Genomic DNA, 14,442 nt, shown 5'->3' with positions numbered 1-14,442 from the left:
TCTTTGATTATTTCTGCCTGCCTTTAAAAAAACAGGATCTACACTTGTTTAACTCAGGTGTTAAATTTGAAGCTCTCTATTCTGAAGCTTCGGCTGCCAAAGCTCACTGGAAGTGAGGAAATCCAGTAGATACTGGCAAGAATTAATGAAGATTGCCAGTCAGCTGGCTTGCAGAACTGTGTAGATGCTTACTGTTATGGTTAGGTCTGAAACCTTTTAACATTCTGATTTTAATGTGAATTCAGGTAAACATAAAAAAGTGGAGAGCTGTACGTACACAGGGGAACAAGCTACAACCGAAAAGATTTTGTAGGCCAAAGGGCTTTCCTGTTTCTTAGGAGAGCAAATGTTAGACATTCAGAGTTAAAGATAAAATGCAGCTTCAATTTCTTTTTTTTTTTTTTTTCTTTGAAAGGGTTGGGTGATGAGCACTCTGCTTTAGGACAAATAACGATCTAGGAAGCCAGTTCTGGAGGTCAAACGAAAAAGCTGCATTTAAGTGTAGTGGGAGGATTATAAGCAAAGCTTATGTTCTATGAAAAGAGATTGTGTATTGTTACAAATAATGTAACAATCCTTATAGGTAAAACCACAGGGGTGGTTTTTTAATAGCTATTGTGTGAAGGTATGAAGCCATTTGTGATTCAAGTAGCACATTTTTATTGGTTTCAAAAAAAAACCTGTAGCCTGCTAAATAGTTTTCAGTGCTTTCTCTCATTAACTCCTTCCATATTTATGGACATGGAGCACTGTTTCAACAATTTAACTACTGAGCTGCTTCCTTTAAAAAGCTTTCTGGTTTGCACCATAAATATATTTCCCGTAAGAAGCCAAACTGGCCCTAAATCCACTGAATAATGGAGTGTATTGCTTTACAAGGCAGTGTCATTTGTGGCCATAGGAAGACAAAAGGATGTGGATGTCAGGGAGAATAAAGCTTTTTTTTTTTTTTTTTTTTTTTTTTTTTCTGCAGTGCTCTGTGTACCTATTATAATTATTCATACAAAGCTAAAGGTAGACACCACTAGCTCCCGTTTATTCAGTCCTTCTTGGAATTTAGTAGATAATCCAGTTATGACCTCAGTTACCAGAGCTGTGATATAGCTTCAGGAACCATGAGTAAATAAACGGCTTTGCTCTCTCCCTGTCTTTTTTTATTCTGCCCACAATATACAGATTTTACTTCCCTGTACAGCTTTCTAGGTGATCAGATGCCTTGCATCAGCAGAACATCAGAGAAGAGACATAATTTTGACCTGCTTTGCTGAACACTGCACCAAAAAAAAAAAAAAAAAAAAAAATTAAGGAATGAGGACTGCAGGAAAGAGATGCTCTGTGCAACTTTGCTGTTCTTCAGCCAAGCTGGTCTCCTAAGTGGAGTCAAGAAAAAGACGTGGTTGGATATCAATATTTCAGAAGTGTGCGGATAAATGAAGGGTTCCATGGGAGGAGCAAAACCATGTGCAGGGGCATTTAGGGCAAATGGAACGAGGGGAAGATTTACAACTCAGGAAGGCACGCAAATAATGGGTGGGGACTGAAGGTAATCCTCTAAAGCTGTGTCTGCGCTTTTTAGAGGATTTGTTCTGTCTATAAAATGGAGGGTGTTTTCTGTGCAGTTTTTTTTTCTTTTTTTTTTTTTTCATTGGGTTTTCTGAAATTTACAGATACAGGCTGATATTTCAAAACAGAAATTTAAAGATAATATACACTCAAGATTATGAAGTCTTTTTTCATCACTGGTCATTGACTGGCGTTGCTTGACATTTTTTGTTTCTTTTATTGTATATTGTATGTGTACGTATATCACTGTTTTGTTGCTGTTTCTTTTTCACATCTTTCTGCAATTTTCTTTAAGAGCTTTGGTCAGGATTTGACTACAGATTTGACTACTTGGTTCAGTGTCTCTGAACTCAAATTTGTAAATAGCTTTCTGAAAAGTCATGAAAAGAAAAAAACATCATATATTTACAGTGATATACAAGAGGGCAATATTGGTAGTTTGTAATTTATTCTAGTATCATTGATGTTCAGAATTTAAACTTATGTAGTAACGTATTTGCTGTTGGACTCAGTATCCAAGCAGATTGAAATTTTGCCTGTTTTGGAAAACAGAAATGGGATTTGTTACCTTTAAAGATACTCAGAATCACTCTATAGAATATTCAGTGAAATGTGAGCCAAGTAAAATAGAATCATTCACTTATTACATGCTATGCATTGTATCTAGGTTCATATTGTTGCACTGACTTTTAACAAAATTGGCGAATTGTTAATATACCTTTAAATTTGTAACAGTCTCATAAAGTTGATCAAGCAAGTAATTGTATGTTATGTGATTCTTCAAGTGAGACTATAGCATATTTCTGCTTGTGCAAAATCAAAATATTATAGTTGTATTAAAACAAAACTACTAAACAACTAAACTTCTTTTGTGTCACGTGTGGAAGAGGATGCATTTTTTAATTCCTTACGAGCAGATAAATGTAGTGATTTGAGGTTCACTGCAAATATTGGCAAGTAAAAAAGCTAAGTGCATGTATGTATTTATGCACATTTGTACGGGTGCATATGTGCATGTTGAACACCCTGTTCTTGTGAAAACACAAACAGTGAAAGGGGAAGGGAAAGGGGAAAAAAATAAATAGGAAGGAAGGAAGGGGAAGAGAAAGAAAGAAATAAAATACCATGTGGTTTCTGCAAAGGCTTTCAAACTCCTTCATTTTTGCATCAAAAACTGTGAATAACTTCTCTTGGCTTATGCAGGAACCAAAGATTCTGTTGAAAAGATACTTCTGTGCTGCCAGATATGTTCCGAGTGCCATCAGCTTCAGAGCCTTTCCTTTCAGGCACTGATCCTAGTTGCCTGGTTAATATAAAACTTTATGTCCAGTTTTAAAAATTGTCAGCATTAGTCTTTGAAAGAAGAAAAGTAATAGTTTTTCAGATTCATATCTATCTGCTTGACAGATGTAAAAGAGTAGCCTTTATCTTTGCTACCATTAGCAGAATAAGAATGCAAGAGGAAAAATGTCTTTGTAGCCTCTTATTATATCTCTCAAAATTCCATTTACAGATTTTAGTTATGCTCGCTATTACGGTGATTCTTACCTGGAATTTCAAGGCTTGCATTTCAACATACTAAACTTCATCCACTTGGAATTTAAGACCCATGATCCTCATGGACTCCTCCTGTATATTGATCAGAGCCCAGAAACAATAGGACGGTTTTTAATTCAGCTTTTCATCAGACATGGCACCTTACAGGTAAGGCACCAAAATATTCTGCTGAAGGAGATGGAAGTAAAATTTGGGATTTATAGCAAAATTTTAATATATATATTTTAATATATACATTTCATTCTGTTTCCTACTGTAGAAGATCATATGTGCTATAGAAGTTCTTGAGATTCTTTACTGTTTTAAGGAAAATAATTGTCAGACTTTTCATGTGGTAGGACAAAATCATGTCTGACAAGATTAATATGTCTTACAAGAGGTGGTGCTTGAGTACAACTGAATAGTGATAATAACTGCAATGTCTCATAGAAAATGTACACATTAAAAGACAAAAATAAAGAACAGATTTTTTCTCATTATCTTACATAGAAAGCCTAAGCTTACTGAACCTCCTCATGTGCAAGTTCATTATAATTTTTTTAAGGGAAGAGGCTATGGAACTGAGTGAATTTTGCATAGGAAAATTTACTGTGTAAGGGAAGAGAGACTAACCTCCTCACCGTTTGGGTCTGAGTAGAAACCTTTTACTTGATCTGTCATGTTAATTCATAGTTTCACAGGATTTGCCTGGCTTTTGTGGACAAATAAATAGAAATACATTTGTTTATAGACATTAAGGAGTAAAGTGTATGTTCCAGTACATCTTTACCTTTGGCAAATTACTCTCTCTTTTCTGAGAAAGAAATAGAACTTGCATTTGTGAAGAGGTATAAGAAGATATTAAGAGAAGTTACTTTTCTCATTAATGGATCTTCTTTTTTTTTTTTATTACAAATTTCCAAAAGTTGGGCTGTAATTATATTCTTTTACAAGGATAGTGAAATGACTGTTAAGAACAGCGTATTTGCTTCATGTGGTAAAGAACATGGTCATTCTAAAAAAGGTGTGTAAATTGCAGATAATAAGGAAAAGAATCAAAATAACTTTTTATTTTGTTGTATTGTGATTTACTGTGTTTTATTATATTGTGACTATCTTTATCCAGAACAAGTGAGATTAGTTGGGGCAGGACATTATCCAAGGTTTAGAAAATGTTGATGGCTTTAAGTCCATCTTACTTGTATTCATGGTAAAGTAATGATGCAGAAAAATATTTTTCTAACATATCATAAGCACCATAAACTATGAAAGTACTTTAACTGACAAAAATCTATTCAGAGATCCCAGTGTGCCATGTTAAAACTAATTGAATTCACTTAATCATTCACAAAACTGGTCAATTAAATGTAGATTTAAAGCCCAATGAACAAATGGTTCTAAGCTCACAATCAAGCTACAATTACAAGTAGACAAACCATGAAATCAAGTGCTTGTTCACATTAGTATAGGAAATTAAATGGTGTTCCTAAATGCTCAGGCTTGCATGCTACATTACGTGTTTGGAAGTGTAAGGAGGCCATAAAATGGTAAGTAAAATTTACCCATGGCCAATGTTAATTTCATCTGGGTTGCAGATGGTCAACTTCTTTGCAGATCAGGTCTATAATAATAATACAATCTGATTGCAAAATACACAATGATGAAAGCATTTTCATGCAGGCTAGGAAACATTTATGTGTGCTTGTATATTTCTGCTATGATAGATTTCCTGATCCAGATCTTTAATGAAACATTAGTTTTTCTTGATATGCATGACATCCCTCAGGTTTTTATGCAACCATTCATTCTTTTTAAGTTTCTAAGCCAGTAGCTGTTTAATTATTAGAAATAATGTAAGAAAATCATTTTTTCCCGTTCTGTAGTACCAGTTTCTATGTAATGAAGCAGCAGAAGTCAAAAACATCACAACTACAGATAGAGTGGATGATGGACACTGGTATAAAGTGCAAATTAGGTAAGTGTTACACTTTACTGTTGTCTGTGTTTATAATTACCTCAAAGATCATCTAGGTTGGACAGTTAGTTAATTCTAATGGCATTATATCTCGTTAGCTATAAGTGATACCTGAATATGTGCAATGAAATCATGCTATGGCAGTCTGGAATACGACATATCCTTGGACAGAGTGTTTCAAACTATAGTACAGTTGGACAGTGCTTACCACATCAGCAATGTGCTTAAAGGAAATAAATTTATTTTCCTCTCTATCATGTAGCATAACAAACATGAGCATTCAGGAAGGGAAGGTACTGTGCAGTAGGCCCAAACCTAGTCCAGGAAAAAGCTCAGTTTCTGACAATGAAATGTGACTAATAGAAAAAACTGATATGGTAATTCTTGAAACTCACGGCTGCATTAACTACCATGATGTAAATGCACCTATTTTATGGATTTTTTTTTGTTCAAATCTGTGGTGGCTTTACCTTGCTGGGCAGCTGATATCCACCACAACTGCTCTCTCACTCCTCGTCTTCAAAGGGAAAGGGGGAGAAAATACAATGAAAAGGGCTCAAGGGTTGAGGTAAAGACAGGGAGATCACTCAACAATTACCATCGTGGGCAAAACAGACTCAGCACAGGGAGATTAGAGAAATGTATTGCCTATTACTAACAAGCTAGAAAAGTGAGAAACAAAGAAAACAAACTAAAAGCACCTTCCCCCACCCACCCTCTTCCACCTCCGCCTCCCAAGCGACGCAGAGGAACTAGGAATGGGGGCTGTGGTCAGTCCCTGACGCTTTATCTCTGCCGCTCCTTCACAGTCACTCTCTGCCCCTGCTCCACGTCGGGTCCCTCCCACGGGATGCCGTCCTTCCCGAACTGAGCCTGCGCGGGCTGCCCACAGGCAGCAGCTCTTCAAGAACTGCTCCCACATGGCTCCGTACCACGGGGTCCATCCCCCAGGAGCAAACTGCTCCAGCACGGGTCCCCAACATGTGGGCGGCAGCTCCCCCCAGACCCCCTGCTCCTGCGTGGGCTCCTCTCCACAGGCTGCAGCTCCGGCCCGGGAACTGCTCCTGTGGGGGCTCTCCATGGGCCGCAGCCTCCTCCAGGCCACATCCACCTGCTCCACCGGGGGCTCCTCCACAGGGGGGCTGCAGCGTGGAGATCTGCTCCATGTGGGACCCATGGGCTGTAGGGGGACAGCCTGCTCCACCAGGGGCCTCTCCACAGGCTGCAGGGGAAGTTCTGCTGCGTGCCTGGAGCACCTCCTGCCCTCCTGATGCACTGACCTTGGGGGCTGCAGGGCTGGTTCTCACTCCTCCCTCCCAGCTGCTGTTGCCCAGCAGGTTTTTTTCCCTTTCTTAAATCTGCTTTCCCAGAGTCGCAAACGACATTGCTTATTGGCTCGGCTCTGGACAGCAGCAGGTCCCTTTGGAGCCCGCTGAAACTGGCCCTTATCTGACATGGGGCAGCTTCTGGATTCTTCTCACAGAAGCCACCACTGCAGCCTCCCACCACCAAAACCTTGCCATGTAAAGCCAATACAAACTCCATTGAGCAGAAAAGAACTTGAATCTTCAAACCAGTCCATGTCAATAGCCGGAGAGAAAAACAGTCCCATTTTTATTTCCAGTGTTTCTTTTGAGCCTAAGAAGGAAGCAGTGAATGGTGAATATTAAAAGACAGGTCAGGTAAGATGAGCTGAACTGATCTGTCATGTTGAAAAAGAGGGAATGCATAACATTAATGGGATTCAGAACATGTGTGCTGAGTAGTTGTTAATCACTCGACCCCCTCTAATGGACTGGAAATGGTTTTGGAAATTGTTTTAGGGTTTGAAAACTTAATGTTACCGATGTCAGAAGGATTTGGTTAGAAGTTGCTTCATCTTGTTTTAATCTAGCTTGTCTTCACATGTGCTCGAGTTAAGCAAATACATATTCTGAACTGATAAGTATAATATCCACTGCTTGTTTCTACTAACAAAAATGTATTGTTGACAATTAGATTTGATACGGTCATTCTTGGAACGTGTGTTATTTATTAATTTAACATTTAATTTAATCAACTGTGGTATAATAAGGTATAGTAAAACTTAAAATAACTTTGGTGGAAAATTGCAGTAGCTTATTCAACAGCTGCCTAGAGCTTTGCAAACATTATTTAGTCATCACAAAATTGACTTTCAGTGAGATAAAAAAGTTAAGTTCTGAATAACGCTACGTGGGAAGTTGGCAAAGCCAGGATGGGAATGTAGGAGTTACTGATTACTGTAACACAGTGTATATGCACAATGTGGGATCTTCTTTGTTCTGCAGATGTTGAGAATTACGACTAAATATCATGAGTAATAATAATTAAAAAAATATATGGTTCTTGTACTAGTTGTTGAAAGAAACATGATCATTCTCATTAAAGTATTCCAAATTCTTTGGAGCCCCTTTGAGGTGGCCCTATGATGGAAAGATTTTTGCCAAATTCACTAAAAGCAATGCATTTCAGTTACTGAAGTTAAACTTGCAAAGAATATACTGCCTCTATAGTATCATATTAAATGAAAAAAATAGAATCAAAAGCACTGCTGTGTAGTACAAGATGAAATACAGTGAAAATTAATGATAATATCTTCCTTTTCTGCTTACAGGAGAGTATTTTACTGCTTACTTTATTCCTCAGAAGTCATTGCTGGTGTGAATAAAATAAATGTCACACCTTCTAATGTTTGCAAATAAACATGCAGATTACTGTCAGACACTACACTGTATCCAGTTTTCATAGTTCACCAGAATATTCATACTGAAAGTAAAATAGAAGCATTGTTGAAATAAATTTTTCATGATGATAGAATATTGTGGCTACAGCTGTAACAATTGAATAAAATTAGATTCAGTAGGAGATTTTCATCACAGATCTTGGATAGCTTAATAATTTTGGATAGGATATCACTTTTTTGTCCCAGATAAGTCTTTATATACGGTGTTGGTTGTTTAAATCAAGCATGTTGCCAAGCTTTGCCTGAGAACAGTGCCCAAGAGTCCTGATTCGTATGTAAGCTAGTGCAGTTGTTTAGTAAGTCTAGTTTTTAATGAAAATCATTGTGGTTTTTTTTTTTTTTTAACTTGCTTATCTGATTGTTTGGGTTTTGTGTTCTTAGGAATGTGAAAATGCAACAGTGAAAATCTGGATATGGACAAAACCTCACAGGGATTAGATTTTTGCAGGGCACTGTGGAGGAAAGAAAATGTTAAAAAGATTGAAGCACTTGGAAGTTTGTGTTTGTTCCAGTTGAGAATATGCAGTTACCTCACTGGCAATACGGGGGATTTTCTACCACAAACTTCTCATTCCACCCATTATAAGACCTCCTTCATTAACTGCTTAATATTTGTCTTCTTCAATCTTTGGCATCAAAACAAGTTGATAAAGTAACATGCATTGCAGAAACAGGCCGCACTGCATCTGCAATATTAGAAATTTGTCCTTTTCTTGGTCTACTATGCTCCATTTGAATAACAATCATTTCAGTACTGATAATAATAGTATCTTCATTTCGTTCATTAAATTAAATTATTTTTACTTATCTCAGATCACGGTTGGCAGTCACTTTAGCAAATCTAGCAGTTTATAAATTGTTTATGCAGTAGATGTCACTGATACAGCTTCTTTCTTTAAAAGGAGTCTATCCAGTTCGTCCTTTTTGTTTATTTGACCCTGACCAGTAGGTTTAGAAAACTGGCATAGAAGCTGCATCAGCCTAGAAATCATCTGCACAGAGTGCATTGTTCTCCTTTAACTCATAATGTTTGTAATTTGAGGTTTTCACTAGTTAACTACAGGGCTTCTGGTGATTGATTGCCTTGGTTTTGAGATGTGGATGTTTTCTGATTCTTCTAGTCAGAAAAGGATCTTTCTAATCATGGCATAATGCAACATATGCTCACTCTGGAGCTTGCACTTTGCTTGTTTGTTGATAGCTTTTCATGAAGGCCTGAAATAATCCATATGGTGCCAAATACGTTGTATATATTACCCTTCAGAATATGCTACAAAGCCCGTTATCTTCCCTAGGGCTTTCAGGCAGGTAAGATAAGCAGATAATAGATAAAATAGTTAGAAAAAAAAACGCAGACAGTGATAGAGAAGCCTGTTTCTTATTGTGTTGAGCTGTGGATACCTCTGTGTTGTTGTTGTTGTTTTTTAATGGTGAATTCTTATTTGTATTTTATCACAAAGGTGCTGAACATTGGTCTTGATCTGGAACATAAGAGCATATAGGTGAAGAGGTCATCCCCGTGCTGTTCTGAGTACTGTGTAAATGCAATGTACTCTACTTGATGGAAACATCCCAAATTGGCCATCTCCTCAAAAGCCAGTGTAAGCCACCAGTTACTAACAGCAGTGGCTGCTGGTTAATTAGAAGTGTGCTCGTGCTATAAGAAGTGTATTCTTGGTGTAAGATAGCTTCATGCTCTTTTCATTTTCTGGGCCTCTCAGAAGGAAGCTATCAATGGACTTGCATCAGCTGCAAGACACTTTAGGAAATCTAAGACATTTTAGGAAATATAACCTAAAATATGTCTGGTGACTGTCACAGAGATGAAAGGCAAGAATTGAAGAGTATCCCCCAGAAAGGGTGTTCTGGTACATATCTAAAAGAAAAAAGAACCTGGCTTTGAAGCAATAAAGAGTAGCTATTGGCACGAGTAGTTCAAAAAGCGGGAGCCTTTAAATTCTAAGTGCTGAAGATTTCTGTTCCATGGTAACACTGTTATGGCCCACTGACAGAGCATGACCGTGGCACAGAAATGGCAATGCTGGATTGAACCAAGAAAATCAAAGGAGATTCTGATTTATGAACTGTGAGATTAAAAACAAATATGAATCAAAACGACTAAACAGAGGAAAAGTTTTGAAATCTTCATAGTCAGAATGACTGTTTATATATTTTCCAGTTCATTCTGCAACCCCATGCAGTGTATTTAGAGAATTAATTTGATTTTAATCATTTCACAGATAAGTAGAAAGGGAGTTGAGTGAACAACATTCCCTCCTGTGACTAATGGTATTCCTTACTTTATCTCATAAATACTTGATAATTTAAATGTAGCTTAAACTATCTTTCTATTTAGAGGTCAAGTGTTCAAAATAAATAATGGTACTTCTTAAGAATAAATGTTCAATCAAAAAGGTTTTTCAGGTTATAAGATTTTTTGGCCAAGAACCTAATCCTCCCTTTCTTATAACTTAGAGCACTATGGAAATAATGACTTTTTAGATGCTGGAGATGAATAACAATGTAAATACAGCATCTCACTAAAAATCTTCAGAATAATTAAAGTATAATAAACTTAGATAAACAAAGTGGTCTATGCATAGGATGAATGCTGAGAATGCACTGATGGTATGTGATGCTGAAGGAATGTGAAATGAAATTATACTTACCCAGTTTGTTTTGAGAGTGAGCATTAATTTCTGTTGCTGAAGATTATTTTTGTGTACAAGTACCAGAAATGAGTTTCTTGTACAATGTGTCAAAGCATTTAGCTTCTATTAATCTTTGGTATATTCGAAATACTAATTTTTAGTGTTTTGAGCATTTTTTCTGTTTTTGTTTTCTGAAGAGAGAACATCTTAAACTTTAGTAGAACTGCTTTACCAAAGCCATCATCTCTTCTTTGAAGTGTCATTATAATGAAAAACAAAACTGTATTTTTATTTCTAGATTCTGAAACTATCATTTTTCCTTACTTACAGTTTCCTTTCTTTCTCCCTTTTCAGTAGAAAAGCAAAGAAACAACTCTTACTCACTGCTGCAGAGCACAAAATTCCCTATCTTTTAGAAATACTTTTTCAACATTTTATGTATTGCCAAAGGCTTTTCCTGAGGACATATCCTTAACTGGTTCTATGTTTAAGCACATTTAAATCCTGTGATATCCCGTGTGATCTATACAGAAACTCTTAACTCCATTCTTCACACTATTAATTTCCAATAGCCCAAATTGCTAATTTTAAAATGAAGTAGTTACAACATTGACTGACATCTTTTATACATTTGAAATAACTTTTACTTGTTAAAAGTAATAGAACATAATAGTATCCTATTTTTGAATAGTTTTACTTATTTAGAAAGCATACCTGATGTATACAATACACACAATCCAATAACTTTTTAAATACTTTAAATGTGCTCTGCCCATTGACTTCCTAAAAAATAGTGTTTTTAAGTTCTCATGTTTTCACATCTGATGCCAATATATTTTACACTATATATGCATATTTAATAAGAGCAAATACAACAGACATCACAAAGGGAAAAATAGTGTAGCATTTAAAGATATTTAATAGAATTTCTTTTCCCCTCCACGGATAATTCTTACATCACTTGAATACTACAGATTAAGATACCATAGGCTACCATTTTTACCGAAGATAAAATTTCTTGGATTTGGAGCTTCAGGCAAGAAGCAACCACCCATTTGACCACCAAGGAGCCGTTAACTTTACCTCCTCTATTTCAGAATTTTGATCAGAATTTTGTTCAGAAAGCCACAAACTTAATTTGAATCAAACCTGTATTTCTTCAACATCTTCCTAAGGTACATTCTGCTATGGTCACCTCTGCCTAAAACCACAGTATGGTGAGGAACGTGTGTGTATCCAAATGATTCTGGCTGGCAAACCCCGACCAGTACTTCAGTGAAAGGCTGAAACAAGAAAGTTGGGTAAAGTTTCCTTTCATAGCCTGCTAGCCCTATGTCTCTTAGGTATGTCACCTTGACTACATGAACAAACAGTGGCAGATATCTAAGAAGTGTAATTCACAGTTATCTCAAAAAAGCTTTTTACTTGCTAGGTATGCTTTCCCCACAAAACTCAAGCTCTGCTATTTGAGAAGTGTCACAGAGTATGGAGAAACAAAATTAATTAGCCAGTTCAGTAATGGGAGAAAAATGCTGTTAGGCACTGCACATTGCATCCAGAAGCCTGAAGGCATGAGTTTTATAAAAATCCTTGTACTGAGGCAGCAGGAGTATTTGAAAGATAATGCAAGGCATTCTTTTTCACAGAAGAGATAGAGGCACACACAGAGAGCAGGACAAGCAGTATAGCTGTCTTGTTTATTCAGAGGATGCCATGTGAATACTGTGCACTGCAACTCCTACTTGGTAAGAAGGAAGCTGTCTTTCTACTTTATCCTGCATGATGCACTTTCAGTCAGAGCCATCTGGAGGGAGGGAGATTGCTCTTCTTCTGAAAGCAAATAAGCTTTGTTTCCCTGAAGGACAGGATGGAGCTTGCAAAGTCTGCAACAGCAGTGTGGACTGGCAGAATGCAGAAAAAAAAAAAAAAAGGAGTCTGCCTGCTGTAGGAAGCGAACACTAAGTTGACCCTTGTAAGATCATGGAAGGAAACTTTTGTTCAGAACCAACAATATATAGTATGAAATTTCTTCAAGTTAGAGAATATGTTTACATTACCCCTTATTTAATCTATCACACTTAGTTCTACATTTTCATTATTTAAAAAGTTACCTTTTTACACTCTGGTTATTTTGTGCTCTAAACAAAACCTACCTTTAAATAGTGGGTTCCTTTTATGTCTTTTTGGAGGTCACTTTAATGGAAGATGGACAAGTCCCATTAAAGGGAGACTTTTGGCCTCAGGGAGACTCTATTTTATTTTTATTTTTTAAATTTTTTCATGTTTAAGCTGCTTTTTTCTTTCTGTCTTCCTTCTTCTTACCCACCTTATCCAGTGACCAGAGCTCATATAGAGATATGATCTAGTTAAAAATATGTACTGTTTTTGTTTTCAGCTGAGTGATTTGCTTAATGCAAATTGCTGTGCAAAGAGAAGAGAGGGAACGTGTGAATGCTATGTATCCTATGGAGTGAAAGCTGGAATTTTCCTTTTTGCCTCAGCTGGCAGTCAAACCACATCTACAGATGTATTGGAAGTGCCAGGGAGATGACCCAGGCTCTGTAACTACTATACATATTCCCAGTCCTCCCTTTACTTTTAGCATTTCTCCAAAATGTTAGCTTAAATCTCATCTTCTTATAATGAGCAGTTTACTTTTCAGAAACAAGCTTTCTGTCAGAAAAAAAAAAATACCATGCTGTTACGCTGCTAATGTAGCATGAGCATACTCATTTAGAGCATTACGTAGTAAAGGTTTCAGCTCTGCATTGCTGGATGTGTCAGAATACCCTGTACCATTCTGAAGTCTCTGCAACAAGTACTTTATTCATTCAACAAAAACAAAGATTTCACAGAGAAAGAAAGAACAGTAAAATACAGAAATGATTACAGAGAAAACTGGAATTAATATTTGGAAACTAACCTTTCAGTTAGTTTCCAGAAACTGAGAATACTGGAAGTAGACTTTCTCCTTGCGTATACATCTCAGAAGATTTGCACTGATCAAATCTTCTAAGAAATCAAATCATTGAAAATAAAACTGATGCAATGACAGAAAATCTAGCATACAAAAAAATGAAGAATTATGGGAAAATACTTTATTCCAAATGCTTTATTAAAAGTGCTTTCCTTTTTTTTTTCCTGTTATTAATGAGATTGACAGTTTTTCACTGTCAGTCTTTTATAGTACTAAATGCAGAGATTGTCTCTACGTATGCATGAATGTATGTATGTACGTAGGTATTTTATTTGGGTAAATGGAAGATTAAATGTAACAGAGATCCAAATACCTTTTTGAGACCTCAATGGAAATATGGAGAAGTATTTCTCTTCTTTAAGGTCCTAAATTCTTAATCTGTTTAAAATGCTGAACACATTAATTGTAATGACAGCTTTTGCATAGCTGAGTTAAAGCTTAGATATCAGGAGTTTTTATCTTTTTAGTATTACAAAGGTACATTTGTTTACAGCTAAATAATGTTTACTTTTGCATCAATATTATGTAAAAAATATTATTTGGAATGAAAAGCCATCAGGAAATCAAAGCTCAATATGTTGTGCATGGTTTTTATATTCCACAAAGAATGATTGTTTTTCATAATCTTCATGAGAATCAACAGAAAATAAGCAACTGCCTTTTTCTAACAATGTAATTGAATGCAGTGGATTTAATTATACTAAAATGGTCATAATAACAGGTAATAACAATACGGCCAATTAGCTTAATACAAACTGTTGTTTTACAGCCTTTTTATAAGATAAGAGTTTAGTTAGTCATGCCACATCTTGGGTACAAATCACATAATACATCTTTTCAGAACTCTGCCATCAAAGGAGACATTCAGAGGTTAAAATTCGGGATCATCAAAGAAACATATCTCTGTCATGTAGTGGTCTATTCTTGTTCACTAGGTAATGCAAAAATAATTTGTCATTGCTGTTCTCTTTTACTT

General features: G+C 36.3%; 1 protein-coding gene across 1 annotated transcript in view; it reads left to right on the top strand.

The window, feature by feature from the left end:
- EYS (eyes shut homolog) overlaps positions 1–14,442 on the top strand; it is an 856,207-nt gene that overhangs the window by 564,609 nt on the left and 277,156 nt on the right. Inside the window, exons 31-32 of the mRNA XM_040553008.1 lie at positions 3,077–3,267; positions 4,983–5,074. Of these exons, the coding sequence (XP_040408942.1) occupies positions 3,077–3,267; positions 4,983–5,074 (283 nt within the window). The remainder of the gene's footprint in view (positions 1–3,076; positions 3,268–4,982; positions 5,075–14,442) is intronic.

This window comes from Cygnus olor, chromosome 3, assembly GCF_009769625.2.
Source record: "Cygnus olor isolate bCygOlo1 chromosome 3, bCygOlo1.pri.v2, whole genome shotgun sequence".
Taxonomy (NCBI): Eukaryota; Metazoa; Chordata; class Aves; order Anseriformes; family Anatidae; genus Cygnus; species Cygnus olor.
This window is presented reverse-complemented; position numbering and strand designations above follow the sequence as displayed.